Here is a 27,719-nt window from a genome sequence, read left to right as displayed (position 1 = left end):
GTCCAGTAAGTTGTCTCACTACCGCCCTCAACTTACTGGAAAGAGAAGAGCAGGCAGTGAAGTCTGTGCTACTTTTGTTTGACGTGTATGCTGACATTGAAGCTAAAAACAGGCATAACTTCCCATAAGGTTCACCGTATGTGTCCTTTCATTTCTTCTTTGTCTGCTCGTTTCACAAAGACGTTTCAACTCATATGTGGGTGGATGGCTACATGCTGCGTTCAGCGTCTCCTCGGAAGTTGCAGTACGCGATTTACAAAAAAAAAAAAAGTTGTAAATACGTTATTAAAGAAAAATGCATGTTTTAAATTTTAATTTAAGGGGGCATTTATGTGATTTAGCAATCATACGGAATGAGAATGCGCCAGCAGAGGAGGAAAATAAGCTTTAAAAATGCAACAATAGAATGTACTTATAGTTATACATGTTAATGCTGCCCACCCCCTTTAAATGTCACACGTAGGTCGGGTGCCAAGAAAAGGAAAATTAAATTTCCCTCTGTTATTTTTCTCTTAGCACCAACTTGGGTGGTTCGTGCAAGGCTCAACTTATAATGTTGCAATATTCCGACAGTCTTGAAAGCCTCATGGCTTCTCGGTTAAATGCACCGACTCTGCTCCTCTGCGGACTGTCACACAAATGTTCAGATGGAGAACAGCTTCTGTCCGCGGGCACTGAACTGCAGTTGTCTTCTCCAGGTTGGTACACCTGTTTTCATGATTCACGAGCTAGTTTTACAGAGTTTTTAAAAAGTACTTTCAACTTTTCCTCGCTTTCAACACTATCTGTAAACTAAACGAACACCTTTCACACGTGATGAAAGTGATGCTGACATAAAAGTGAGCAAAACGTCTGCGTGTCTGTGTGACATGCGAAAGTAACCTCTCGTGTGTATTCAGGCCAAGTGTTTGTTTCTATTTGCCTGTTATGCTACAGATTTATAATAGTCATGACTGGCTTGAATCTCACTGAGTTGACTAGTAAAACCATTAATAATGATTTAAAAAAAAAAAGTGCCCATAGATCCCATATTTAAGTGAAAGTAGCATCACAACATTGTAAAAAAAAATGCAAAATGCACATAAAGTACGCAAAGTACTCATTATGCAGCAGAATGGACTCTGTGTGTGTTATATTATGACATAGTACATTAATGGATTATCACTACTGATGCATTAACATGTAAGCAGCACTTTAATGTTGTAGCTAATTCAAGGGAGGGATTTTTCAAACTACCCTATATGCACTACTGTGTATGTAGTAACTACAATGAAGTATATTTTATGAATTTATTTATGTATCTAGGGCAGCAACTAACAATTATCTTCATTGTTGATTAATCTACTGATTATTTTCATATCAAATAGTCCATAATATGTCAGAAAATGGTGAAAAGGGCCTGTTTCTTTTCTTAAAGATCATGGTGAAAAAAAAAGCTTCAAATCCTCACATTAGAGAAGCTGCAACCAGCATTTATTTGGCATTTTTGCTTAAAAAAAAGACTTATATGCATAACTTGTAGCTGTCAAATAAATGTAGTGGATTTAAATGTATAATATGTCCATCCAGTATGTTATAGTGAACTATAAAGTAGCATACAGTGGAAATACCACTTCAAAATACATTGATTACATCTCGCCACTGCAAATAAACACAACAGACTGTTACAGAAACAATTAAATCTTAACATATTACCTCTTTTCACTGCCCTAAATTTGTTTACCTGTTAAGCTAATTCATTGATGTAAGTTGCGGAGGGTCACATCCTTGTGTTTACTATGTGTTTACCTTTGAATGAGCGACCACTTCAGGGACACTTTGAGTGCTTTGGCTCTTGTCAAAGCCGCAGCTATAGTCAAAGGCTTCTGTCACACACACGGCCCTCCTGTCAATAACAACAAAGATCTCCCCGCCCTCCTCCTCTCTTGGCTACTTCAAAAGGCTCTGGTGCGCGCACACACACACACACACGCACACACACACACACACCCACTCACACACTGAGCTTTGATGGTGCTCGGTACAGACAGTCAGGTGGGAGGCTCGTTTGACTTTGCCCTGCCTCATCAAAGGTTTGTGAAAGGTCTCTGACGTTGGCACACCGGTACGTGACCTTCCTTGTAATGTGTGTGTGTGTATATGTGTGTGTGTGTGTGTGTTTGTAGAGGGGTTTTGGTGGCATTTGAGTACCCATGGGTGGTTGCAGTAAAGTGAATATACCACCTTAGATGGCACCCTGATGCCTGCACACATAAAACAGCACAATAAAGTCTATTTAATCTTTCTGCCGCACTTAAAAAGATAAATAGCAACCGCAAGAACAGAAAATAGAGATATGACTGACTCTTCTTCTTTGGCCTCAATATAAACTAACAAAAAACAAACTCACATGAATAAAAAAAATGAATATGAGAGCTTGTGTTACGTCCTCAGGTGTAGAGAAGCACTTAAGGCTTCATCAGCAGCTGATTTAAAGTGTTTAAAGCTGCTGTTCAGTCCAACAATCAAAGGCGTCCCAATGTAAAGATTAGCAGCTTGTTTTAACAATGACCCCTGTGTTAGTCGTGTCGAAATCCACTTACACCTAGTGTGCGCTTACATTATGAGGAAGAAAGAGGGCATAGACTGTGTAATCCCATTAGGACGTCACCACAGGCCTGATACTTATCATTACATCAGTTCAAAAGCTGCACAACATTCGGCGTCTTTTTCCTTTCACTACTTTTTTTTTCACCTGTTTTGCATTCTGTTCAATTTCATGTTAACTCTTCTTAGCATCACGCATCAGAAACTTCCTGGTTAAATCAAACCTGCAAAAGAAAGCAGATGTAAGTTCATTTAAGGATAATTCAGTTATTTTATAACTTAAATCGTACACACGACCACAGCAACATCGCTAGAGCTGCGACGATTAGATGATTAACTGAGGTGTCGATTGATAGAAGATTATTATTATACTGTTTTGATAATAATTAATCGTTTTGAGTCATTTTTTTAAAGACAAAATGTCTCAAATGTGAATACTTTCTGGTTTCTTTAGTTTTCTATGACAGTAAACTGACTATCTTTGGGTTATGGATGGATTTTTTTTACCATTTTTGGACATTTTACAGACCAAACGACTAACTGATTCATCAAGAAAATGATCAACAGATTAATCGATAGTGAAACTAATCCTCCAAACATCGCTACAACAAAGTCAGACAGAGCAAGAAACACGAGAGGTCGTAAACAAACGGAGAAAACGAAGACAAACAGTAAAATCTTTACATTTTAGTCGTGCTTTATTTAGGTTTTACCTCCAAATAAAGTGAACATCTGGATAAGCTGCTGGTTTGTTTACAACCTGTATGACTGTCGGACTGCTTGTGTTTCTTGTCCTGTCTTGACTTTTTAAGCGACGTTACAGTTTCCACATTATGTCATTATCCAATCATGTCTAAACCTCAGTCCACATCTTTAATATGCAGATTCATATGCAAGGCTTAAGGTCACATGTGTCAGGCTTCGGTATAACCTGCGCTCCCACTTCTGCAAAACATGTGATTGAGCAATTTAATCACAAACGTCAGAATAGGAAGCGTTTTTCTTGAAGATACAATCTGCCAGTTACAGATCATTTAATACAGGAACAAAACAAGAACTAAATCAAGAAGTTGTTAATGTTTTGTGATGATTTTAATGGTTTGTTGACATTGACACAAAATATCGTGTGTGAATTTTTAATGTCAAAGATGATGCTATGCACCTTTAAATCAAGTAATCTGCAGTATTTAGGAAGGTGAGATGATGCTGAAATTGTCTTTTATACAGCAAAAGGGGAAAAAAAACCCACCAATGTATTAATTTAGTATTGATTACCTATTTATTAGCTGCTTTTTACCTTCATGTAGTTGATTCAGCACTAGTCGTTTTTCTTCTACCTGAAATCTCATCACCGTCACAGTGATCGACCTGAATACTGTTAACTTTAGTAATCTTTTCTCTGCTCTCTGCCCACCTTTTTCAAAGAGCAGAAGCATGTTTTGTATTTGATGGTGTTTTTTTTCAAATTCTTGTTTGCAACAGCCCCACCTGTGAAGCTTCAAAAACGAAAAAAAAAAAAAAAATTTAAAACCGCCCAGAGAGAGAGGAAGTGTGGTTACATCGTGACTTAGGCACAGGAAGTTTTACTCATTGTATAACAGGTTCAAACTGCACAAGAGGCTGCAGGTCTGCACATTTTCATAAGTATGAATCTGTGTTGGTAGGAGGGGTGTATGTGTGGGTGTGTGTGGGTGTAAGAGTGTGTGACAATTTTAAAAAAGAAATCAGGATAAGTATCAGTCTGTGTCTATATGTGCACCATTATATTCTGCAGAAGAGACTGATGCTATTTAAATTTAATGATTGAAATATGTATATAAATATGCAGAAAAAGGTGGTAACTACACATCACAATTTAGCATTTATGAGCAGTTTCACATTATATCTGTTTATTTAAATGGGATGTTACTGAGCTTACAGCTGTGTCCCAGTTGTTTACCACAAAGTAACTCTTAATGATGTTTTGGCTATAAATATGTAGGACATTACCAAATGATACTTCAACATGCTAGCAGGCAGACAAAAAAAAAAAAAGCGCTTGATTTCTGATTTCATGATGCATCACACAACAGAAATAGAAGAGCTGCTCACAGCTGGAAAAAGTGAATAAAGTGTGAAGGGTTATACGGCGGCTCCGGCAACAGCTCATAAAACAAAAGAGGAACAAAGATGTTGGAAGTAACTAAGTCGATTTATTCCAATACTGTACTTATATACAGTACAACTTTGGTACTTAACCTGATTTATTTCAATTTTGAGAGACTTAACGCTTAAACTTCTCATTTCAGGGAGAAATAATGTACTTTTTACATCCATCTAATAGTAGTAGGTATGATTTCACCTGCAACAACAAACAATTAGATCATAAAATATTGTTATAGTTTAAACTACCCAACAGCATCATAACATACTGTAGTCAGTCTTAATACATCACATTTACATTCATGCCCCTTCATACAGGCCCACATATACATAAATACACATGTACACATTCCCACATACAGTATATACACACACACACACACACACACACACACACACATATCTGTCCATAGTGTAGAATCTACAGTACCTACAATATTAAAATACTTAGTTAAACACTGAATTTAAATTTTGGATTGGATTTTCTTATGGATCTACAATAACACGCCGAATCTAGTGGAAAACATGTTCAGTTAAATCACTTATTTCCAACATGTTAAATGTTTGTTTTTGTGGTTTTGTTTTCATTTCAAGTTTCGGTTTTCAGCATTCAGAAGTTGACCAATCAGAGCAGAGTGGGCTGATTGGGAGGGGGGTCTTAAATGAACCTGCATGATACATCCCATTTAAAAACCAAGACAAGTTATGTTACATCAATAAATCATTTAAAACAAAATTACAGACTAACCCAGAAATGAATATCTACACCAAAAAAACCTAAATACAACAACACACGTCTAATTAAAGTGTTTTAAAGTGTTAAAGTAAAATTTCATGAATAACCTGTAACCTTGTACTCTTGATGACCTTGGACTGACCTCTAAAAGTAGGACATCAGTATCAGAAAAGGGGGTTTCTGGCTGCATGAAAGAGGTTAACTTTCATCATATGTACCGTCACTTTGGGACTTTTTACTCAGCCTTTAAAGGCTGCAACAGTTCCAGTTTATTGTCATCTGTTTTGGGATAACTGGACTTCTTGTACCTAAGCACTCAATTAAAAAAACACAAAGACGGTAATTTCACCAGAGAGTTTTAGTGTTGGATACCCTTTCACACTGACAAGAATTAAACTGTACAGGTCATAAAGTTGAGAATAATTCTGATCTTAATCTCCGAATTCTGACTTTAATCTCGGAAATTCTGACTTTAATCCCGGAAATTCTGACTTTAAACTCTGAATTCTGACTTTAATCTCGGAAAGTCTGACTTTAATCTCTGAACTATGACTTTATTCTCAGAATTCTGACATTTCTGAAATTAAACTTAATTATCATATAAACTTAGTCATAGTTTTTTTCTCAGAATTCTGACTTTAAATTTAGAACTCAAATACATTTTTAAAATATGGCCCTTATCCTCTTCCGTAATGAATACTCTTTGGAGCACAAAATATTGGTTTAAATGTCTCCTACTGTCTACTTTTCTATGTTTGTCTCTCCACATGACATTACTGACTTGGGGTCATTGAGGGTCACCATAAAAAAGGTGACATGTGCAGGGTTCGACAATGACCATGATGAGTATTGCGGACTAAGGCACATGCGGTCGTTTATTCCTGATCTGCGTTTAGTATTTCAACTCTATTAATAGTCACCTCTCCAGCCACTGGGATTCACACACACACACACAAACGCACAGCAGCGCACACAGCCCTCCGGCAGGACTCAAATATCACATCGACCGTCACTAAGTCGAAGACTCTGCTATCAGGTCTGCTGCAGTAGAAGCGGCAGGAGTTTATTTTTCTGGTTGATCACATAAAGCAAGTTGGAGAGATTTTTTAGATTGTTTTGTTTTTAAAAGATGCTAAAAGCTGAATGTGACAGCTGGTGTTTACAAGTCCCGAAGGTATGGCTGATTTTATTTTTGTTGTGCTGAGGTTCAGAGTCTCCTTCTGTCCCCACAAAATAGACACTTAGCTTAAATTTTTTCTTGTCCAGGGACTCCATACGAGGAGGTTTTTTTGTTGTTGATTTAGTTTTAAACCTTGCCAGCTGGAGCAGACAGAGTTTTGAGTTTGCAAGGAAACTCGCTCTCAGCATGCTCTTGTGGTTATGGTGTCACGGGTGATGAAATATCTCTCTTTTTCTTTATCTCTGTCTCTTCCTCTCACAGGTTGTTTAAGGCGTCAAAGGCGGAAAACAGCAAGCCTCCTCCCCTACTAGCCCTTCTTTCCTCTGGAGGAAAAAGGGGCAGTTGGCGTGTACTGCGGTGGAGGAAAGGAGGTGTTAGCGGTGGTGACAGTGACACCGGGGCTATCTCCGAAAATCTGAGAAATCTCATCTTGTGAATCTACTTCACAAAGAGGCATTATCGGGAGGTTTTCTGGATTTTGTTTGGATATTTGCTCGGGGCTCTGAGAGTGAAAACCTAGAGCCATGTCACCTTTCCTGCGGATTGGTTTCTCCAACTTTGAGATGGATCCGGGTTTGGCCTACCATGAAGAGGTGCTGAACCCCTACTGTGCTGTCTACATGAAGGAGGCCATCGACACAGGTTAGTGATTGTTTGGGTTGGTTAGATTAGTGGTTTTACTGATTAGGGCTGCAGCTAATGATTATATATCAATTCAAAATTTTATCTATAGCATATCAGTAAACAGAGAAAATGCCCATCACAGCTCAAGGTGTCGTCTTTGAATCTCAATATCCTTAAAGATGTTCAGTTTACATTGATATAAAACAGAAAAGAACAACAAATCATCAAATTTGAGAAGCTGCAAACATTGAATGTTTGGTGTTTTCTCTAGCCAACTGACTTTAATGATCAATCAATCAGAATTGTTGGTGACTGACTTTCTGTCGGTCGACTCATCCATTAACTGACTAATTGTTTCCACACAACCAGTGATATCACGAGAGTTAAACCAGTATCTCAGCCTTTGTTGGCCTTTTATTGACAATCACATGTGGTTGTTGGGTTACTGTCATCCAGTTCTAATGTGGTGATAATTGATAACGTGTTTCCAATACATGCTTAGGGCAGAAATGATCAAGACGGTGCTCTGACTGTGTAGGAGAAAACTGAATGAATTAAATGCGGCATCTCTATACTTCAACACCAACACATGTTGATGAATATGTTTCTGTGAATATGTGAGGCGTCTCATGGTTTAAACTATTCAACATTCAATAGAAGGTGAATCAGCAGCTATTTTGGTAATTAATCGTTTGACTCACCTTTCAAGCGAAAACATTCCCAAACATTCATTCATTGGTCTCAGCTTTTAAAATGTGATGTTTTGCTGCTTTTCTTTGTTTTATATTATAGTAAACGTCATATTTTGGGGTTTTGGACTGTTGGTCAGACAAAACAAGCTATTTGAATATGACACATTGGGCTCTGGGAATTCTGATTGTGGTATTTTTCCACAATTTCTATGATCAGTTGTTGGAGAAAATAATCAATAGCTGCTAGTTTAAACTGATGAAGACAAAGAATACCGTTTCATGTGGCAATACGGTTAATTGTAACACTTTGGGCATCAAAATGGACAAACATAAAACAACAAATCCTACTAATTTCTACTTGTTTTAACACACTGATAACACACACACACACACACACACACTTGTAATTCAACCCTAAATTTCAGTTCATGGAAACTTTTACAATTGTTCTTGTGAGCAACATATGATCACTGGGTCTTTCCTAGAAAAAAGAAATTCTTCAGTCACTCAGGAAATGATGCATTGTATGCTCAGTAAAGCAACAACTGGGGGTGTTGGGAATAAATATAGAAATGTAGAAGTACTATCTTTATTTTTGGAGTATGTCTGACAGTATGTCAGTAACAAATGCTAATAAAACAGGGGTTTGCAACAGTTGTGCAACAGCACTCTGCTTTAAATGTTGTCTTAGAATCAGCTATTTTCACTTTCACTTTTAAAGAACTTCAATGCTGATAGTCGTACTGTTGTAGTAGCTGTTCAAATTGGCTCCATACAGCTCAACTATTAGATGTTGAGAAATTCAGTACAGCATATGTGAGTGTTTCCATTACATGTAATTTTTTTTTTTTTTTTTTTTTTTTGAATCAGCCTAAATATCCCTCAGTTTCTGCATTGCGGTTGTTGATTCACGTCCAATGTCACAACTTTGGGCAACTTCCCAGCTTGATAATGGACTCACACCAGATATCTTTGCTCTGCATCTGGCTATCTTTAACCACTGGTGAATATGAGTGCAGGATAGAGATAGAAACAGTGTCACTGTGAGGAAAGAGGGGGGCTCTGATGTTTCTTTTCCTCTTCTGTAAACCACCAGACTGGTGCTATGAGGGAGCAGAATGTGTGTGTTTCAAATTTGTTCGTTGTATTTTACTTTACCTCTGTTAAAAATCTTTTTCAAGCCTGAGTGAGCAACAAAACACTGGAGACATTACTATTATAAGTTGATATGTTCACATTGAAACTGTCTTGATACATACATGCATTAAATGTCTCCAAAAATGAACAATTTTTAAGTGAAAATTTACAAACAACACTATATTTTCCCTCCTTTCTCCTTAATAGCACATAACTGTTCATCACATAAGATAAGCTTTGGTGGTTTCAGTGTTTATGATGGACACAATGCTCAGTGGTACCATGCTGAGCTTGTGAAATTAAGACCTGATGATGAGAATCTCTCAGGCTGGTAAAAACATTTTTAATAAAAAAAAAAAAAGGATATATAACTCCCATCAGGCACTTTGGCTCAGAGGGTCTAATTTCATCTTCAAAGGAAAAGCTGTTTAACAAGGCTTTCCATTACTACATTACATTTGTTTGTAGTAGTCTACAAAGTTGAGTGTTCAGGCTCTTTTGGGGGATTTTTCTTTTCGAGTCTGCCAAGCACAAGTCGTATACAGAACTGCAACATTAAAGGCCCGGTGTCATTTCAGTTTCATGGTTTTCAGAGTCAAGACATCAAACTCAACTTGAAGGAAAGTGAAGTAAACCTGCTTTAAGTGCAAATAATTTTATTTTGTTGTTAATCAGTTGTCTGGTCTACAAAATAATCTAAATTACATACTGGTACTGTATAAAATGGCCAAAATAGCAGCAATGCCCATTATATATTAAGGTATCTAGCAGTTAATGTTTCACCACAGAGATTTTACAAATGTTAGTAATTATAATAGTGATATTTATGACACTCACTAGTCATTTTGCTTCATCACTATCAGCTGTGGGGTCACGTGATGGTTATTTACACATCAATAAAATGTGGAGCATTGCATTGTGGGATTGTTGGCAGAAAGTAGTGTACATGCCATGGGCTTATTTCATGCTGTTAGGAAATTTATGAGGGCATTATACAGTGGATATATTTACACACTCAGCATTCAGACACTCAAATAAAATGGCAGAAAGTAAATGTAACGCACTATATCGTAAATAGAGGGTGATTTCGACACTGCCATAGTCTTTGTTTGGGGAGGCCTTTTTTGTCAAATGTTGGCAAGGCCAATATTTCAGATGGCATTTTCTTATTGCAGAAATCTGTGTTATGTTGGCTGATAAGTAACAAGAAATTGCAGTTTAGAAATATCAAAGATAGTAAACAGATTTTACAGTCACAATTACATGCTGTATTTCGTCCACCAAAGAGCAAGTCTGTTTTTCCAATTGTAAAATGTAACGCTCTGTACATCCTTATCAAATATGTTGATATATCATTATATATCATTTTTCAAACTCTCAAATATTGTTATTGACTTCAAAAATGCAGCATTGGTTGATGTGTGCTAATTGACGGCTTGTTTTCCTGACATCAAGATATCTTCCTGCACCATCAGATAAAAACGCTACATTCATGAAACATAGTGATGGATGGATGCAGCTGTACATTGTTAATTGTACAGACTGTAGACGTACAGTCATAACTTAGACATATTTCCGAGATTGTGATTATGAAAATGCTGCTAGCAACACCTACGGGAGCCACAGGACTGACTGAAAATGACACCTGAGAGATGAAAACTTAGCTTGTTCCTGATGAGTTAGGCCGGGCAAAACAAATAGAAATGAGCTGACATGATACACAAATAATATCAGACTGAACAATGAATAACTCAACTCAGTCCTGATTATCAGGTCACTGTAGCTGAACAAACAGTAACACAATCCTGTACATCAGCTCGTGCACTACAAGTAACGACGAATGTGTTTGTAACTGCTCATGTGTTTAACAGTTTCCTTTTTTTGTTCCTGCTCCCGTGTTGATGGAAAATCTTGTTAGACAGCTTGTCACAGTCAAACAGAGGGCCACTCTTGTTTAAGTTCCACTTTTATAATTGTATTCAAATTAAGCAAAAAAAAAAAAAATGCTGAGTAAAGGTTTTTCCAACTCAAATGCTGCTGATAGGATTGCTTTTTTGTTTAGTAACTGGAGGCAATGTTTATATGTCTATATTTATATCTAAACTGGTTTAAAACTGCAACAACTAATGCAAAAATATCTTTTGATAACATCTTTAGTGCGTAAAAAAGGAAAGAACAGAGACACACACGAGAGTACACCCAACTCTAAATGCCACCTGTGTACTTTTTCACAGAATAACACAGGAACTGAGTACTGAGCACTTGCTAAAACCAAAACATGCCACCTCTAACTCTGCACAACGTAGCTAGGAAACGTCTTAAAAAAAAAAAAACCTCACAAGTCTGGTGTGGCCTGTGCGTCTGGGGAGAAACGGACATATTTTCGTCTGTGGGTGCTTTAATCGGCACATACAGCAGCTGGCAGAGCCGATGGACAGGCAGGCGATGAGCCCATGATGGAGAAGAAGATCACTTTGGGAGTAAAAAGCTTAGTGGGCTTTATTGTTGAAACAGCATGATGGCATGTGGCTGTTATGTAAGTGGATATATGGGATGTTATTGCAGAGACAAATCAGCAGATGTCAATTATGAAAGCCAGGAGGGTTTTTTTTTTTTCTCCTGCTAATGTGACCATGAGATGATAATCATAAAGATCTGCTGGCCAGGTGGTCAAATATTTAGTCTGTATGTTTAAAATCCTGCAATGAATACCTAATGTATTAACAACAACAGATGAGAAAAATATCTAAAGCTTGACCATGAACATGATATACTATTAACATACTTTAACTGAGACGAACGATAGATATCAGCTTCAGATGACAGCTTGGTGCCGTTAAAGAGCATCTAATCCCCTGCGCGGGATACACTATACATTCATCCTATTTGTCCAGATTTATTCCTGGTGTTGGTTTTCCAACACAGGCAGGAAATCTTCTCCATCATCCGGATGTTATTTATCAGGATAAGGCCAGAGATATTGTACATTTTTGTTGGTGTCAACAAATCTCATGAAACCTGTAAAACCATCAATATGACGGTCCGTCTCTCAGTACTTTACAACCTCTCTAACCAGGCCAGCTGTTTCTTTAAAAAACAGGTCATGAATGTATGGTTTCATTTTTACAGAATACCATACCGTAAGCATCTTCTATAAATGACAAATGAGCACTCTTCAGTTCAGATAAAAATGGAAACAGCAGTAGTGGTCTTGGCACTATTTATATACTCCACCAGAAGCTGAGAAGATATTTAATGTGATGACGCAGAGGGTTTCTAGGTATTGAAGTGAAAGTCAAAGTGAAAACTGCCCTGTGTGTGGCTTTAGTTTCATCTTCGCCTGTAGCAAGTAAAGAGCCTGCCAATACACGAGTGTCTTTTCTGATTATTGCATGTGTTTTTCTCTCCAGAGAAAGGCCAAGTGTACAAGCAGAAGAAGCCCACCATGTACCCGCCGTGGAGCACCACGTTCGATGCCCATGTGCACCGTGGTCGTATCATGCACGTGATGGTGAAGGACCGGACGGCGGAGCTTAAGTCCGAAGCCACGGTGGCTCTGGACTCGCTGGCGACACGTTGCAAGAAGGAGAACGGCAAGCTGGAGATCTGGGTTAGTGCAGTACTAACCGGCTGTTTGGATACTTTGGCGATATCCAGATGGTCTGACTCACTTTAAGGTTAAAATGTTTAAAGTGATAATCCTCCTTTTAGCCATTAAAAAGACAGCAGTGTCCCTATTTCTGGTGCTGAGCATCATCACCTGCACCCCGAAGATGATATAACAGGATCTGATGTAGACCAGATATGAGTTTACATCACTGTAAACCAGAATCTTGTGAATTTTTTATGTAATTATTACAATAAAACAGGAGTTATATAATGTGATTGTGAAATAATTACTACATAATCATGAAAAACAAAGTTTGTGATGATGAGATTACAAAATAATTATTTTTTAATCACAACGTTATTATGAAGGATTACAAGAAATTTACATCGGCTATGTAAAGATCAATAATTACAAGACCACAAGTCTTAAAAGTGATTATCAGACCTTCAAACTCATTGTCTTTGGGATTAAATTTGATGTTTTGAATAAAATACATGAAACCCGTGTTAGCTTACAAGTCACCAACAACATTAAGAAAACAAAACCTTCATCTTAAAGTGCACAAGAATGCCTCACTTACATGTTAAGATTGTAAAAATTGGAATATCCTGGTGACCTGCGTAGAGGTTTAACATCCAGACCATATTACAAGTAATCCTCTCTCTATATACTCTAATTTCCTGTTATCTCATTATTGTATGTCATTTAATAGAGGCAACGATGCCCTAAAAAGCATATAAAAGCACTTACAATTTTGTAAATATTTAATAACGGCGGGATGCCAACGGACCCTCCTACAGAGCTTTCAGATCTTGACACATTTTTCATTCCTCCTGAATTAAATCCACATTATATTAAGGTCATGGAGGCTATCACTGCTCATGCTGATTAAACTGTTCTTCCTTAATATATTTCACATTAACATAAAGAGTTTTTTTCCTCTAGAAAGACTTGTCTCTCCTACCAAACAATGGATGAGACAAATCAAATACATACTGGGAGTGAATTTCCTCCCCAGTATGATTTGTATGAGCCAGCCAGTCTGCCGCTCTCCGTCATACTGTGAATGCATCATCATCTTGAACTCACATCCTTCCCTTTTCTTTCTAAATGCTTTTTAAAATGAGTTTCTCAGTAATTTCTTACATCATTCTGCTTTTTATTTATGTCTCAGCTGGACCTGAAGCCACAGGGACGCCTGCTGATGGAGGCCAGATATTACCTGGAGAAAAGCGGTGAGTGGTTTAAACCTTCGTAACTTAACCTGCTGCCAGTTATAGTTATATAAATCCATATTATACTGTGACCAACAGGGCTTCTCAGTTACCAAGAATAAAAAGATCTTTGAAGTGAAAGTCAGAGATAATGATGTGTTACTATGTTGTTAAGATTATTAAAAAATTTATTTAGCTCATCTTTTATATTTCTGCATCTCCAGGAGATTATTTGTCTACCACCAAACCCTGTTTCATTTATTCCAATCTGTTGCTGCCAAAAACGGGAAATTGCATCACTTACTGCGCAACGTAGTATATTTTCTGGCAAAAGTTGTCAAAATCTGCCAGATTATTATGTTACAGAAAGTCATGACAGAGAGCGAAAAAACATTTATATTGTAAGTTTAGCCACTTTCAGTCCTTTCTTCTTCAATTTATTTTCTTTTAATTGCTTTTCTACCTTGTAACGTGGGATATTCTTGGATTTTTTATTATCTTTGGGGTTGAAAAGTTCAAATACTGCATAAAGATGATGAATATAATTATAAAATACTTGCTGTAATTAGTTTCTATCCTAAACTGTTGGTGCAGCCCTTCAAAATCCTGTATTGCTGGCGGCCTTGTTTGTTTTAATGAGCCTTAATCTTCCCTTCCTAATTACATTTTCTTAAACTAAAAATAGGAGTTTTGACCCTCTGCCCCCCTGCTGGTGCTAAGTGCTGCAAGTGGATATGTGAGCGCATTGTGTTAGATCCTTTTCACCGGTGCTTTCCTGACATTAACACCGTGCCAAGGGCCTGGCAAGTCACAGAGAGCTAATAACAAAAAAGTCCTCTCATGTTTCTATAAATACACCTAGTAAATAGGAAATCCCTGCTCAGAACAACAGGTGGTATGGCAACTGGTGCATAGAGACAATTTGATCTGTACAACTTCCTCTTTAACACACACATTATATACTGTATATGAACAACTTATCAATATACATCAAACTGTATTACTCCTTTCTAAAGACTAACTAAAGGAATAGTTTTGTGAAATTTGCTTAATTTATTTTCTCTTCAAGAGTTAGATGAGAAGACTGTTTATGCACAGGTTAAACAAATGAGTAACGACACATTAATTAGGGAGCTTTTGATGCAGGCTTGCTGTTTGCACCTGCATCAAGTCTTTATGCAAAACTAGACTTAACACATCCTGACTCCAGCTCTGTACTTAAAGCACTGACATAAGATTGATATTGATCTTCTCATATCACTAGTTGAAAGAAAGCAATATGTGTATTTCCCAGAATGTTCCTATTCCTATAATTTAATGCAGATGTTACCAACTGGTCAATCAACAAAAAGTTACTTGCCATCAAAAATCATTAAAGTTAAAGCTGCATTTTCTATTGCTATAGTAAACTAGGGCCAGCTATTTACTGGCAACACATTTTTTTTCTTTTTAACACAAACAACTGTCCCATTCCTGCTAGTTGAGATGATATAGATTATCACTTTGATCAAAATGAAACTTCTCGATGTTCAAAAGGTGAGAAATCGAAACTTATGAGTGAAATTCGAACCATCCTCACAGCAGTGAGTGATCACTCTGTCCAGAAAAGGTTGAGCTCATCAGCAAATGTATCTTTTGCATCTATTTTCCTGTTGGTCCTAAAGAGTGTGATGTGTTTTCAGACGCGACAGGGCACACCGAGGGAGACCCGGAGTCCGAACAGGAGAGGGAGGGTCTGTTCGCTCTCCATCACCGACGTGGTGCCATCAAACAGGCCAAAGTTCATGTTGTCAAGTGTCATGAATTCAGTGCAACGTTCTTCCCTCAACCGACCTTCTGCTCTGTGTGCAAAGAGTTTGTCTGGTAAGCAACCGACCGACATATTTTTGAACTGCCATATTAGTCATTTCTTTATGATCATGAGTCATTTCACCTGTTTTTTCTCCACCACAGGGGTCTTAACAAGCAGGGTTATCAGTGCAGACGTAAGTGTCGGATTACTTTCCTGTGAAGTTGTGAATGGCCAAGTTTGATACCATCAAACAACCTCCATCTGTCTCATCCTGTCCTCTTTGTGTCTTTCAGAGTGCAATGCAGCTATCCACAAAAAATGCATAGACAAAGTTATTGCCAAATGCACTGGCTCAGCCATCAATAGCAAAGAAACGATGGTAAGTATTTGCTTCACATTCGTTCTTAGACTCACTGATTCACGTAAAATGCTCTATGACTCTTTCTTCCCAGCAGAGTCAGAAAAATTTAGATGTCGCAACAGTAATACAGTGCTGGAGGTGTAAAAGATTTGTAAACTTGTGGTTATAATGCTTACTAATCAAATAGTCACCTCACACAGAAGTATCATTACGCCAAACATTCTCATCTCGTCTCATTTGCCACTTTTATCTTCTTGCTCGTTTCACTTCCTCCTCAGCCAGATGCCTGCTGAGATCATGTGCATGAAACCATGTTGTAATACATAGCATAAAGTACACACCTGACACCCACTGTTTGGTTCCAGGAAGTGCTTTTACTGCAGTTTACTAAAGCAGGGCTTCCTTGATAAGCTGTGCAACGTGTCTTGTGTGTCTGTTGCAGATCCACAAGGAACGCTTCAAGATTGACATGCCCCACAGGTTCAAAGTCTACAACTACAAAAGCCCCACCTTCTGTGAACACTGTGGGACTCTGCTGTGGGGGCTGGCCAAGCAGGGGCTCAAATGTGAGGGTGAGAGGGGAGAGTTTTACAATTTCTGGGGTTTTATGCATTTTGTGTTTGGAAGACATTTGAGCAAACCAATCAAGGGCTACATAAAAGGCCAATAAAAGATAAACAAGGGGCTTTTTTAACTGTAAAACATGCAAAGATATTCCACAAATATAGACCTGGAAATGTGTATATTGTGTCCCCTTTTAAAGAAGCGAGTGAGTGAAGCACCATAGCCTAAAAGAAACTGTTGCCATGAGGGACAAGCTCTGGATTTTGCTGTCTAAATGCCAGCTCGGCTTATGTGCAAAAAAATAAACACAGCAGATGGCTGCAACCATGTAAAATCACTGGCTCAGAACAGCTACACACAACAAGTATAGTATCAGATATTTTACATATTAGTTAATCGACAATATGACATGATATACTACACCATAAAACAGCTGACACAGCTGCAGATATTGAGACATTTCCGGTGGGCTATCATATTTATTGCATGTGTTAGTCCCTCGACCCAAAACAAACTGCAGCTGCCACAGCTGGAGGCAAATGCAGCATTCCATATCGAATGGATGAAATTTCCGATGCAAGCCCACACACTGATGCAGTCTATGTGTGCGTGAGGCTTTGGGGTCAACATATGTTGTCTGATGTAGTGTTTAGTGTATACTCTATGTGATGAGTACATGCAACAACACAAGGGGAAAATCTCTACAACAAAATCAGAAACAAAGTAATTTCCTTAGTAAAAAAATGAGACAATGCAACGGCCAAATACGAGAATAATATTCTTTATCTTGCTTTATCTTGCATACAAGTGGCTTAACGTCCATTTTTAGAAAGCATTGTTGCCTTATCATGTGTGAAAATATGTAAGTTTACAGTCAGTGGCGTGTTATTACCTGATAAACTATGGTGATTCTGTCTTTTCTATGCAGAATGCGGCATGAACGTCCACCACAAATGTCAGAAGAAAGTAGCCAACCTCTGTGGGGTCAACCAAAAACTGATGGCTGAAGCTTTGGCCATCATCGAGAGCAAACAGCAGGTCCGACAATCAATGTTCTTCACAATAAAAATACTTAAAGCTGTGTAGATTTTTGAGAAAATGTTTTAGTGAAAACTTTTACCTTTGATACTGTACGGTGGAGTGCCTTTCTTTATCAACCCTAACCTTACCTCACCTTGGACTGCTGACACACCTAAAAAACGTTTGGGTAGTATTTACTTACCTTAAACAACACTTAAAATATCTCAATCCAAGCACAAACCCTTTAATATAGCCTAAGGATCTTTTAAATTGAGTCTCTTGAATCAGTCAGTCTGTTTTGGATCCATTTCACCTGTTTTACCCTTTAAATCTGAGTGTCCGTTTCACTTTCATTCTAAACTTACAAGATCTTCTGTTTTCTATTGACAGATTTTGAGTGTGTCAACATGGTTTAAATGCTGTTTTTACAGGCTTTTACACCTGCTTAAAAATCCTTAAGTCCTTTAAAAAATGGTCAACAGAATTTGAACCCCAAAACCTCATAACGTACCTTTGATCTCTAGGCCCGAGGCACCAGAGACAGTGAAATCATTGGTCGAGAAGGTCCAGTAGGTGTTGGCCAGGCAGGGGTGGTTCGAGCTCCGTCTGGGTTAATAATGGGTTTACCAGCAACAGCTACACCTGCACCTGCAAGTAAAGGTACACAACCCCTTAAAATTTGTATTTGTCAACGAGCCAATCTTTTCTTCTTTGTAGTTTTGTAACATCATGCATTTGCTTCTCATTCCTTTGACCTGACCTGCAGATGTGCAAGGTATTTCATGGGAGGGACCAAGAGACAGGTCGGTCACTGGGGCGTTGATGGAGGAAGAGCCTCTGTACGCTGTTCCGAGGAAGGATCACCAACCCAAATTTACCATCGAAGACTTCGCCTTGCATAAGATGCTCGGGAAAGGCAGCTTTGGCAAGGTACTGGAGATGATGAGATTCAAAAAAGCAAAGCAAATAAATAATATGATTAACGATCTTAACTGCAAACTATTTTGGCTTCACACAGTTCTTGCTTTACTGTATTGCCTATTATCAATTGTAAGTTATAAAATGTGTTTATAAGTGTACAAATAAGAAGCACAAATGCAGGGTGTGCCAATTTTGCCAATTCACAGTAAGAGATTTATTGAGTAAATGTGTAAATGTGTGTCTGTCAACATTTAAGATGGAAGAATAGTGACATAAAACCACAAGGTTCCACATGAATATACGAGCAGAATGGTATCGGTTATGGACGAGGGCAAAGAGAAGTGGGATACAGCACTGATGAGAAGGACGAGATGATTCCAGCAGTCATACAAAACCCCTTATAGTCACAATATGTTTCTTAATTCTTGTAGTGAGTGTTAGATAATACCTTTAGAAAAAGAGTTTTTCCTTTGGTTTGTCATCAAAGCATGATATTTTAGTCGTTCTCATAAACATGCAGCCGTCAGCACATTGAGGTTTGTGGTCACACTTGTTCATGCAGCCAGTTTCCACAGAAAACCTGACTTTGTCTCATTTTGATGTCAGTAGTACCAAAGTGCTCGCAAGAGAAACGGCATGAGAGAGGGGGGTGTTAGACATGGGTGGGCAGCACGCAAAAAAAAATAAACTGCTGTTTTTCCAGGTGTTCTTAGCCGAGTTGAAAAAGAGTGGGCAGTTTTTTGCGGTGAAGGCTCTGAAGAAGGACGTGGTTTTGATGGACGATGATGTCGAGTGCACTATGGTGGAGAGGAGGGTCCTCTCTTTGGCCTGGGAAAATCCCTTCCTCACGCACCTTTACTGCACCTTCCAGACCAAGGTTAAAACCAACTTCAATACACATCCGCAGTGTTCACTTCAACCTTCCTTTAGCAAACTCCACTGAACTCTCTGCATTTTTGTGTCCAGGAGAATCTGTTCTTTGTGATGGAGTATCTGAACGGAGGCGATCTCATGTTCCACATCCAGAACTGCCACAAGTTTGACTCGCACAGATCTACGTACGTATCCACAGATTTTTTGAATTATTTGTCCTTATTTGTCCAAGTATTAAATCTAAGAAGGTCATGTCAATACTAAGGCCTCTAGTTTCACAGCGGTACAGGGTGGTGCTTTGCGTTGGGGGAAAACCCAGGGGTGGTATGTGTAAAGCTGGTGGGCAAAGGTGGGGCTAATTCAAAATTAGCCTGACCTTCATCTAAGTTTAACAGACCTTTATCTGAAAAAAATTAGTTTAACATTCAGATCCATCAGCCTCCAGACAAACATACAGTATTTATCTACAGCTCTGACAGAAATCTGAGGCGAAACTCTCGATCTATCGTCTTAAAAAAAGGAAAAGGAAAAAGTTTTCATTACGCCGTCTTAGTATCTCATTTCATTATTTAACCAGTTCCAATTCCATGTACATAAAAACAAGCCTAAAAATGAAATTTGTTATTGATTAAATATTTTTCATGAAGGAATGTTATTCAGCAGGAGTGAATGAAAAGTTTAGACACACAACTGCAGGTTTTTGCTGTTTGGGTATAATACAGTCATGAGTATCATGTTTCCTCTTTTTTTTCATTCAAGTCAGATGAGTCACCGAATAAGCATCTTTGTTGACTCAGTTTCCATATTTGCAGTGCCTTCTGTTACTCTGTTCTTCCATTTTAATTTCCAATACAAGTTAAGAAAAAAGATAATTTAAATAACCAACCAATCTGCTTTCCTCCTTTCCTCAACGTTACTCCCTTGTTGTAGACAATTGGTAAAGACGAAGGAGAGATTAAACAAGCAGGAGGAAAGTAGCAACTTGTTATAAAAATTATGATTACACTGTGTATAAGTGTTACTATTTTATCTAGATCATTATGAATTGCTCCTGTCTTGTACTGCAAATCTGCAACATCAGCAGACTCATCAGCTAAGGTTAAAGGAAGTTCAGCAACATATTTGTTAAGAGGAAGATGTAGAAATTAAAATTCGTTCGAGAAAGGGTGAGGCATGTCATCTGGAGGTCAGTTGGGCAGGATGGCTCCTGGACAGGAGAACTGAAAACAGACATGACGTTATTTAGAAGTCTGTATTTGATAGACTTGTACAATGTAAATGACAGCTGTTGGAATTTGTAACACCCACTTAAGTTGTATAAAACCCTATTATAAGCCCTCCACTGGGAGCCTTTTTCCTTGTAACCTCATCCTGTGTGTTGCACTGCGAAACGCTCCTTCTTGTACAAGAAAATAAATTCTGTTAAATTTTGATACTTCGGCTCCGGTCTCTATTGTTTAATGGTCATTACGAAGAAATTCTTTTAACACATCATCCATTCAATTCATTTTTTTCTTTCTCTCTTCCTCTTTGTGTCTTCCTGCAGCTTCTACGCAGCTGAGATCATCTGTGGGCTTCAGTTCCTGCACTCCAAAGGAATCATTTACAGGTAGAGAGTCTCAGCCTTAAATGAGACACAGGACTTGAATGGGTGGAACACAGAATTGCCAAACTGGAAACAGCTTTCTGTGATTTTCCTCTCTCTTGTGTTTGTCCTCCCGCTCCTCTGTAGGGATCTGAAGCTGGATAATGTGCTGTTGGACTCTGAGGGCCATATAAAGATAGCGGACTTTGGCATGTGTAAGGAGAACATGCAGCTCGACTTGCGGACCTCCACCTTCTGTGGGACACCCGACTACATTGCCCCTGAGGTGACCTACATGTTATAATAGAAACACACATTTCTATTTATACAACATTGTGGATTTAAGGGTAAATCAACACTAAATCAGACAGGGTAGAGAAATGCTGTTGCACTGACGTCTATTGGCCCCAAACAGTGATGTCACAGAAGGTGTTTTACCTTTGACAGATGATGGAAAACACCTGCTGTATGAGCTGCCAATCCTTTTTCTTGTTATGGTCATATGATACTGTAGATATCTGTTGCAGAAAGAAAATACTGACACATTTAACAAGTTTATAATGTTTAACTCAAGTTATAGCCTTTGGAAAGTTGTATGTAATAACTTGGCACAATAGACTTGTTCCTCAGCAGATATTTCATAATGTCATGGCAGGAAAAGAACAGGTGTAAATAATAACATTAATGGTGGCTCCAGTGCTCCAGTAAGCCATGCCAATGAGCCATCATGGACAGTACACGGGATATAAAGGAATGCAATCATCATTAATGTTATTAATAACACCTTTCTGCCCTTCATGTCAAATAGTCTGCCGTAGCAGAAGTATAGCAGGACCCTGGTGAGAACTGACAACAGCAATCTCTTGCCAATAATCAGATCACAGTGCATCAAGAACATGTGTGGAACGTTAAATATGCGGTTTTTATTGTTTGTGTTCATTATAAACAAAAAAAACCCACATAATCTCCTGTACAGCACTACAGTATCACATCTGTAAAAAGTGCATCATAGATCAGAATACTGTGGAAATGTGTACGTTTTCACTTCCTGCAGAAGTTAACTATAACACTAGTGGCCTAAAATTTAAATTGTGACATTTTACAACAAACAAAGCCATTACATAAGTTTTGTTAAATAAAACCAGGAACAGGTACTTTGTAAATTAAGTTAAAGTTGAGGTTTGTGGTTCGATCACTGAGTCCTCCTGGCCACATATCAAAATGGCCTTGAGCAAGACACTGAACCCCAAATAGCTCCTGATTGGTGTATATGTCAGGGAAAAACAGTGCAAGTTGCAGTAGATAAAAGTTAAATGGTTGTAATGTCCTTTAATGCAATGTTATGTTGGCATTAATCTCAAACTACTGTAGAGCTGAGGCTGATGGGACTTCAGTAATTCATTTTAGAGGTAGTTATTAATCACACTCCATAGATATGTTGAGATATTTCAATTTGGACTAAAGTGTTGGACCAGTAGACCCTTTTCATGGCAGACATTTTGTCTTGTGTAACTGATACCATTAACAATGGTTTCATTCCATTAATTAGACCAGTAAGCCATGTACTGTAAGTCATGCACAATACCAGCTTTGGAACTGACACACCTATAGCGAGCACAGCTATCATTAACGTGCTTTTCTGGCTTTGACAAGTCAACCTGTCTGCCATGAAAAGGGTCTGTTGTCTCCCTAAACTCAAGCTGCTAGCATGGCTGAAACTGATCTAACAGGTTATAGATACCTTCAGGAAAGAAAAATATATTAGTTCTATATCTAACATCTATCTATTGTTTGTTAGATCCTTCTGGGTCAGAAGTACAACAGCTCAGTGGACTGGTGGTCGTTCGGAGTGCTGCTGTACGAGATGCTGATCGGCCAGTCTCCGTTCCACGGCCGAGATGAAGAGGAGCTGTTTCAGTCCATACGAACCGACAACCCTGTTTATCCTCGCTGGCTGACCAAAGACGCCAAGGACATTCTGGTCAAGGTTGGTGGTTGGTTAGTGTGTTTAGATGGTTGACTGCTCAGCGGTATTAGAGGTACTAAATTCATTAATCCCTCCACGAGGTAATCTATAATTCAGTTTTTTGGGAATAACCTAACCGGTCAGTTAAACGCTGTTCTAGTGATGATTGTTTTTGTAGGCACACATGCACAAGTTTTTGATTGTTGATAAATCAAGAAAATTAGCTTTGTGACAAACTCTTGTTCAACATGATCATGTCCACAAACACACTTTTTTATTATTTGAGGACAATATATGCAATCAAGAAATGTATCTAAAAAATTTCAACAGCTGTCATTTACATTGTACAAAGAAATAGGGACTTTGAAGTATATACGGAATTTTTAATCAATAAACATGGCAAATTAAATGAATAAAACTGAGAAGGGAAGGGAACCCATGGTTTAAAATTGCTTGTTGACTTCTGTGATTTTGCATCGTCAAACTGTAACTCCATAACCACCATGAGCCACAGAATTCACTCAAACATCAACTAAAACAGAAAATGAAAAAGGAAAAAGTTGTTCGTAGCGGCTACATTTTCTAATCGGCAGCTGGGCTCTGAAACTGCACTAATAATGGGGTCAAATTTAAAAAGAAACCACACTTCAACCAACTAAGACATTTAGATGAAACACCAAAAGGTGAATGTTTATTGCTTTTAACTGGTGACTTTCACTGCATATGTAAAGCTGTCACGTACAGTATGTAACCTTGGTTCTGGTTTTTTTTTTTGTGCTGCAGCTGTTTGTTAGAGAGCCTGAGGAACGACTAGGAGTGAGGGGAAACATCAGGCAGCACGGTTTCTTCAGCAGCACCGACTGGAACGCCCTGGAACAACGGCAGGTGGTGCCGCCCTTCAGGCCAACTTTAGTAAGTACAGCAGGGTCTGTGTGCAGGCTACAGATACACAAGACAAACCCTCTCTCAGTCATGCCTACCCTATCCTTCATCCTAACAATAAAGTTCTAAAAAGGGATTTTCTTCAAGTGATTATGCAAGCTGCAAATATTTAGATCTACTTAAGAATAAAACATATTTGGGTAGGAGCACATCCTGGACTCAGAAATCAGTTTGTTTGAGGCGCTCTTTGGATAGGGATAAATATAGACACAAAAATACAAGAAAACTCCAAGGCACTCTCTTTTAGAACAATTAAAATGCCTTTATTGTCATGGCATGGTCATCTAGACTTTTAAAACAAAGCTCTTACGCATTTCAGCACTGAGCCTTCGTCAGGGAGTCAGGTTTGACTATATGATATATATAAAAGTCTAGATGACCATGCCATGACAATAAAGGCATTTTAATTGTTCTAAAAGAGAGTGCCTTGGAGTTTTCTTGCATTTTTATGCAATAAAGAGTAATAGAAACTGCAGGACCAGCTTCTTCATATTTCAGCCACCAACTTTTACAGGTCTCTGCTACACTAGAGAGCCAGAGGAAACTAATTATTTAATGAAACTAATGTAATGTATAGATGCCATTTACAGTATTTTAAGTGGGAAGCCGCAATGAATTACCAAGAAAAACTCTTTTGATAATGCAATCCTGTTGTGCCCTCTTCAGAGGATTCACACTTGATAAAAAACATAATATGCATCTTCTGCCAATTTACTGGAGAATTTTTTTCTAGAATTTGGATAGAATGAACATGTTGAACTGTAGATAACTGCTCTTGTAAAGGATAATAAGAAGGAGACAGTAGAAACAGGTCTGAGACTGAAGTAAAGCGAACTATAACTGAAGTTGTTTTGAGTTACTACAGTTCTATCTAGAAAGTAAAATATTCAACCTACTCATGCTTGAATATTTAAATTCACTACGCAAGTGAATGTTTCCACAAAATCATTTCACTTGACTAATCATGATAGTTGAGCCTTTCATCTCATTATAAACAAGTGAAAATGTCAAGTTGACTTCTTGGTATTGCCACAAAATTATCTTTTATGATGGAGTTAAAGTAGGGCTACAAAACACTAGGGCTGTAACTAACAATTATTTTATTACTGATAAATCTCCTGATTATTTTCTCAGTTAATCGAATAGTCGTTTGGTTTATAAAATCTCAGACAAAGGTGAAAAATGTGGATGACTGTTTCCAAAAGCCCAAGGTGACGTCCTCAAATGTCTTGGTCCTGACAAACAGTCCACAACCCAAAGATATTTTGTCATAGAAGACAAAATAAAGCAGAAAATATTCAAATTTGAGAAGCTGGAATCACGAATTTGGACATATTCACTCAAAGGATTAACTGATTATCAAAATAGATGGTGATTAATTTCCTGTTGATCGATTAATCGTTGCAGATCTACAACACGCAATCTCCAAGAAGGGTTGCAACAGCTTGTGAGACTTATAGATCAGTGTTGTGTTGCAGCATTGCAGTAATAATTTAAACATTTTCTCTTCCATCCTTGCAGACGTCGCCCAGTGACTGCAGCAACTTCGATAAGGAGTTCATCAATGAGAAGCCCCGGCTATCGTGTGCCGACCGGACGCTCATCAACAGCGTCGACCAGACGATGTTCAGAAACTTCTCCTTCGTTAACCCGGGAATGGCTCGCGTCACAGGACGCTGACCACCTGAACAACAACCTACTACCTACAAACAAGCCGCCCAGTCACAACCAGCACTTACTGTAACTAAACAAACTACAGAGACTTTAAACCGTGAATGTCGCAACAAATTCAACTGTATCCATAACTTTATAATAACCACTAAGGGGGTGTCCTGGGTGTAAGACACATACTGTATAAAGTAACTGTGATGGGATTTTTATCGCATGCATTTCCTGGCTCTCTACATTTTCAACTTTTAAGTAAAACACAAAAATATTCACAAACATTTTTAAAAAAACAGCCAGCAACAAAACAGAAACAAAAAACCTCTAAGCTAAAGCAAAAAAAGATGAATACTCACCTAAAATCTATTATGATGTCTCACAGATTATCTAGTAAGAGGCAAAATGTTTCTAATTTTGTGTAATTCAGACAATTCTCTCGGTTGAAAAGCTTGTAATTACTCATAGAATTGCCCCTTAAAGTATTCAACCCCGTTAACTTGACTTTGTGCTTATCAGGATGTGTTTGTTATAGAAAATGTGCTTGTAATGAATTTATGGTGCCTCATAATACTTTATGAAGTTGACTTCTTCTTAGTAAAGCAAACACTGGTTTTACCTAAAGCCAAATTAGATGTGTTGTCCTGTTTTTGGGTTTTTTTTTTCTTCTCCTATTCCACAGTATATTGAGTCTTTTACCTCCACTTTGGGTACAGATGTTAAAAATGTATTTCTTTTAATGTAAATAACTGTAATCTGTTGATATATTGTACTGTTTGAATAGATCTATTAATGTGTAGCAAAAGGTCAATTACAGGGTTTTTGTTTACGTGCGTTTCTTACTGTACCTCAGGAGTTTTATTGACAATGTCATTTGGATCAGGTACTTAGATCCCTGCAAACTGTAAGTTTTATTGTTCTCTTCATTGTGAATCGTGTACAATAAAATAAGTGGGTTTTTGTACAGAGTTGTCAATGTTTGTATCATTGAGGGATGGATTTCTGAGTAACACAAAACTTGTTCATGTGTAGTATTAGTCACCAGAGGTACTGAGAGAGTGAAGGTGGAGGCGTAGACCGAGAACCAAACCAGCTCAGTTTTTCCACTTACTGCCCTTTGCAATATGTTTTTTCCAAAGTTGATGAAATTGAAATGAAAAAGAAATGAATAAAACATCTCAAGCTGTTTTGTTAGGTAAGAAAAAATACTGAACTTTTTACAACAGTCAGCATAATCATGATACCAAATATCATGGTATCATCCGGAAATGGAGAGTATATAAATTAAACCAGATGGGAATGTATGTTTTTCACAGTGAATTAATGCTTTAATCGAGGTACTTTATCAACTGAATGCAATAATCCTGTAAATCCAATACTGCCATAAAGCAGTCCTGCTCATTATTCTGCAACATTGCCCATGAATGGCAAATACAACTACAGATACTGTACCTAAGACATACAGTAGCTTTCTAAATATGGAAAGTCACTACAATTAACACTTCTGTATCATGTCATGTATTTACTGTCATGCCGCCCAACCTCATGAAACTCTTAACACATATATTGAACTATTATTCAGGCTACAATCACTCATGAACTGTACTGACTGCAGCTGCAACTATTAGTTGTTCTGTAAAAAATAATCAACTATTTTGATTCCTGCTTCTAAAATGTGAATATTTGCTGGTTTCTTTAGTCTTCTATGACAGTAAACTGAATATCTTTGGGTTTTGGACTGTTGGTGACAAAAGAAAACATTTGAATTTTAGGCTTAGGCTATGGGAAACACCTTTCTTTATTTGGGGAAGTTTCACTGAGAGGAAGCCTCTCTTTTGCAGGAACGCCCTAATCACATTCACACGACTACACGCATGCACACCTAGAAGCTGCCCAGTGCAACCATAGTCTGGTGGTGGTAATGAGGGAGGGGGAAGTGCTGCTTTTTCACTTTCTCCACCTAGATTTATCATGCCGGTCCGGGGATTGAACCAACGACATTCCAGTCGCAAGCTTGTTTCTCTAACCTTTATGCCACCACTGCCCCTTTAGACCAAACAACTAATCGATTAATCAAGAGAATGATCAACAAATTAATCAATCATGAAATAA

At 38.0% G+C, this 27,719-nt stretch overlaps 1 protein-coding gene and 1 long non-coding RNA gene across 11 annotated transcripts in view; one reads left to right on the top strand and one right to left on the bottom strand.

Moving 5' to 3' along the window:
* LOC137175591 (uncharacterized) overlaps positions 1-18,506 on the bottom strand; it is a 63,761-nt gene extending 45,255 nt beyond the window's left edge. For 8 of the 9 annotated variants that reach the window (XR_010925646.1, XR_010925647.1, XR_010925645.1 and 5 more), the window contains exons 1-2: positions 18,419-18,506; positions 18,170-18,306 (exon numbers count right to left, since the gene is read on the bottom strand). This is a non-coding gene — a long non-coding RNA (uncharacterized lncRNA). Of the gene's footprint in view, positions 1-17,682; positions 17,831-18,169; positions 18,307-18,418 lie in introns of those variants that run through there. The other variant, XR_010925651.1, reaches the window with a different exon arrangement.
* On the top strand, positions 576-26,571 carry prkcq (protein kinase C, theta). Of its 2 annotated transcripts, none has more exons than XM_067581349.1 (18): positions 576-698; positions 6,906-7,286; positions 12,508-12,707; positions 13,882-13,942; positions 15,604-15,784; positions 15,875-15,906; positions 16,007-16,092; positions 16,517-16,646; positions 17,567-17,676; positions 18,183-18,318; positions 18,425-18,588; positions 19,283-19,456; positions 19,546-19,637; positions 20,999-21,061; positions 21,185-21,323; positions 22,836-23,024; positions 23,787-23,915; positions 25,467-26,571. In XM_067581349.1, exons 2-18 carry the CDS (start codon positions 7,169-7,171, stop codon positions 25,623-25,625), a joined length of 2,163 nt encoding a protein of 720 aa, XP_067437450.1. In that variant the 5' UTR covers positions 576-698; positions 6,906-7,168; the 3' UTR covers positions 25,626-26,571. The 2 variants fall into 2 exon arrangements, with proteins under 2 accessions (XP_067437450.1, XP_067437451.1); XM_067581350.1 differs by lacking the exon at positions 576-698 and adding an exon at positions 6,408-6,638.
* Positions 26,572-27,719: the final 1,148 nt, after the last annotated feature.

The sequence above is a fragment of the Thunnus thynnus genome, chromosome 23 (genome assembly GCF_963924715.1).
Source record: "Thunnus thynnus chromosome 23, fThuThy2.1, whole genome shotgun sequence".
In the NCBI taxonomy this organism is placed as follows: domain Eukaryota; kingdom Metazoa; phylum Chordata; class Actinopteri; order Scombriformes; family Scombridae; genus Thunnus; species Thunnus thynnus.
Note: the sequence above shows the minus strand (reverse complement) of the source record. Positions and strands in the feature narration are given on the sequence as shown.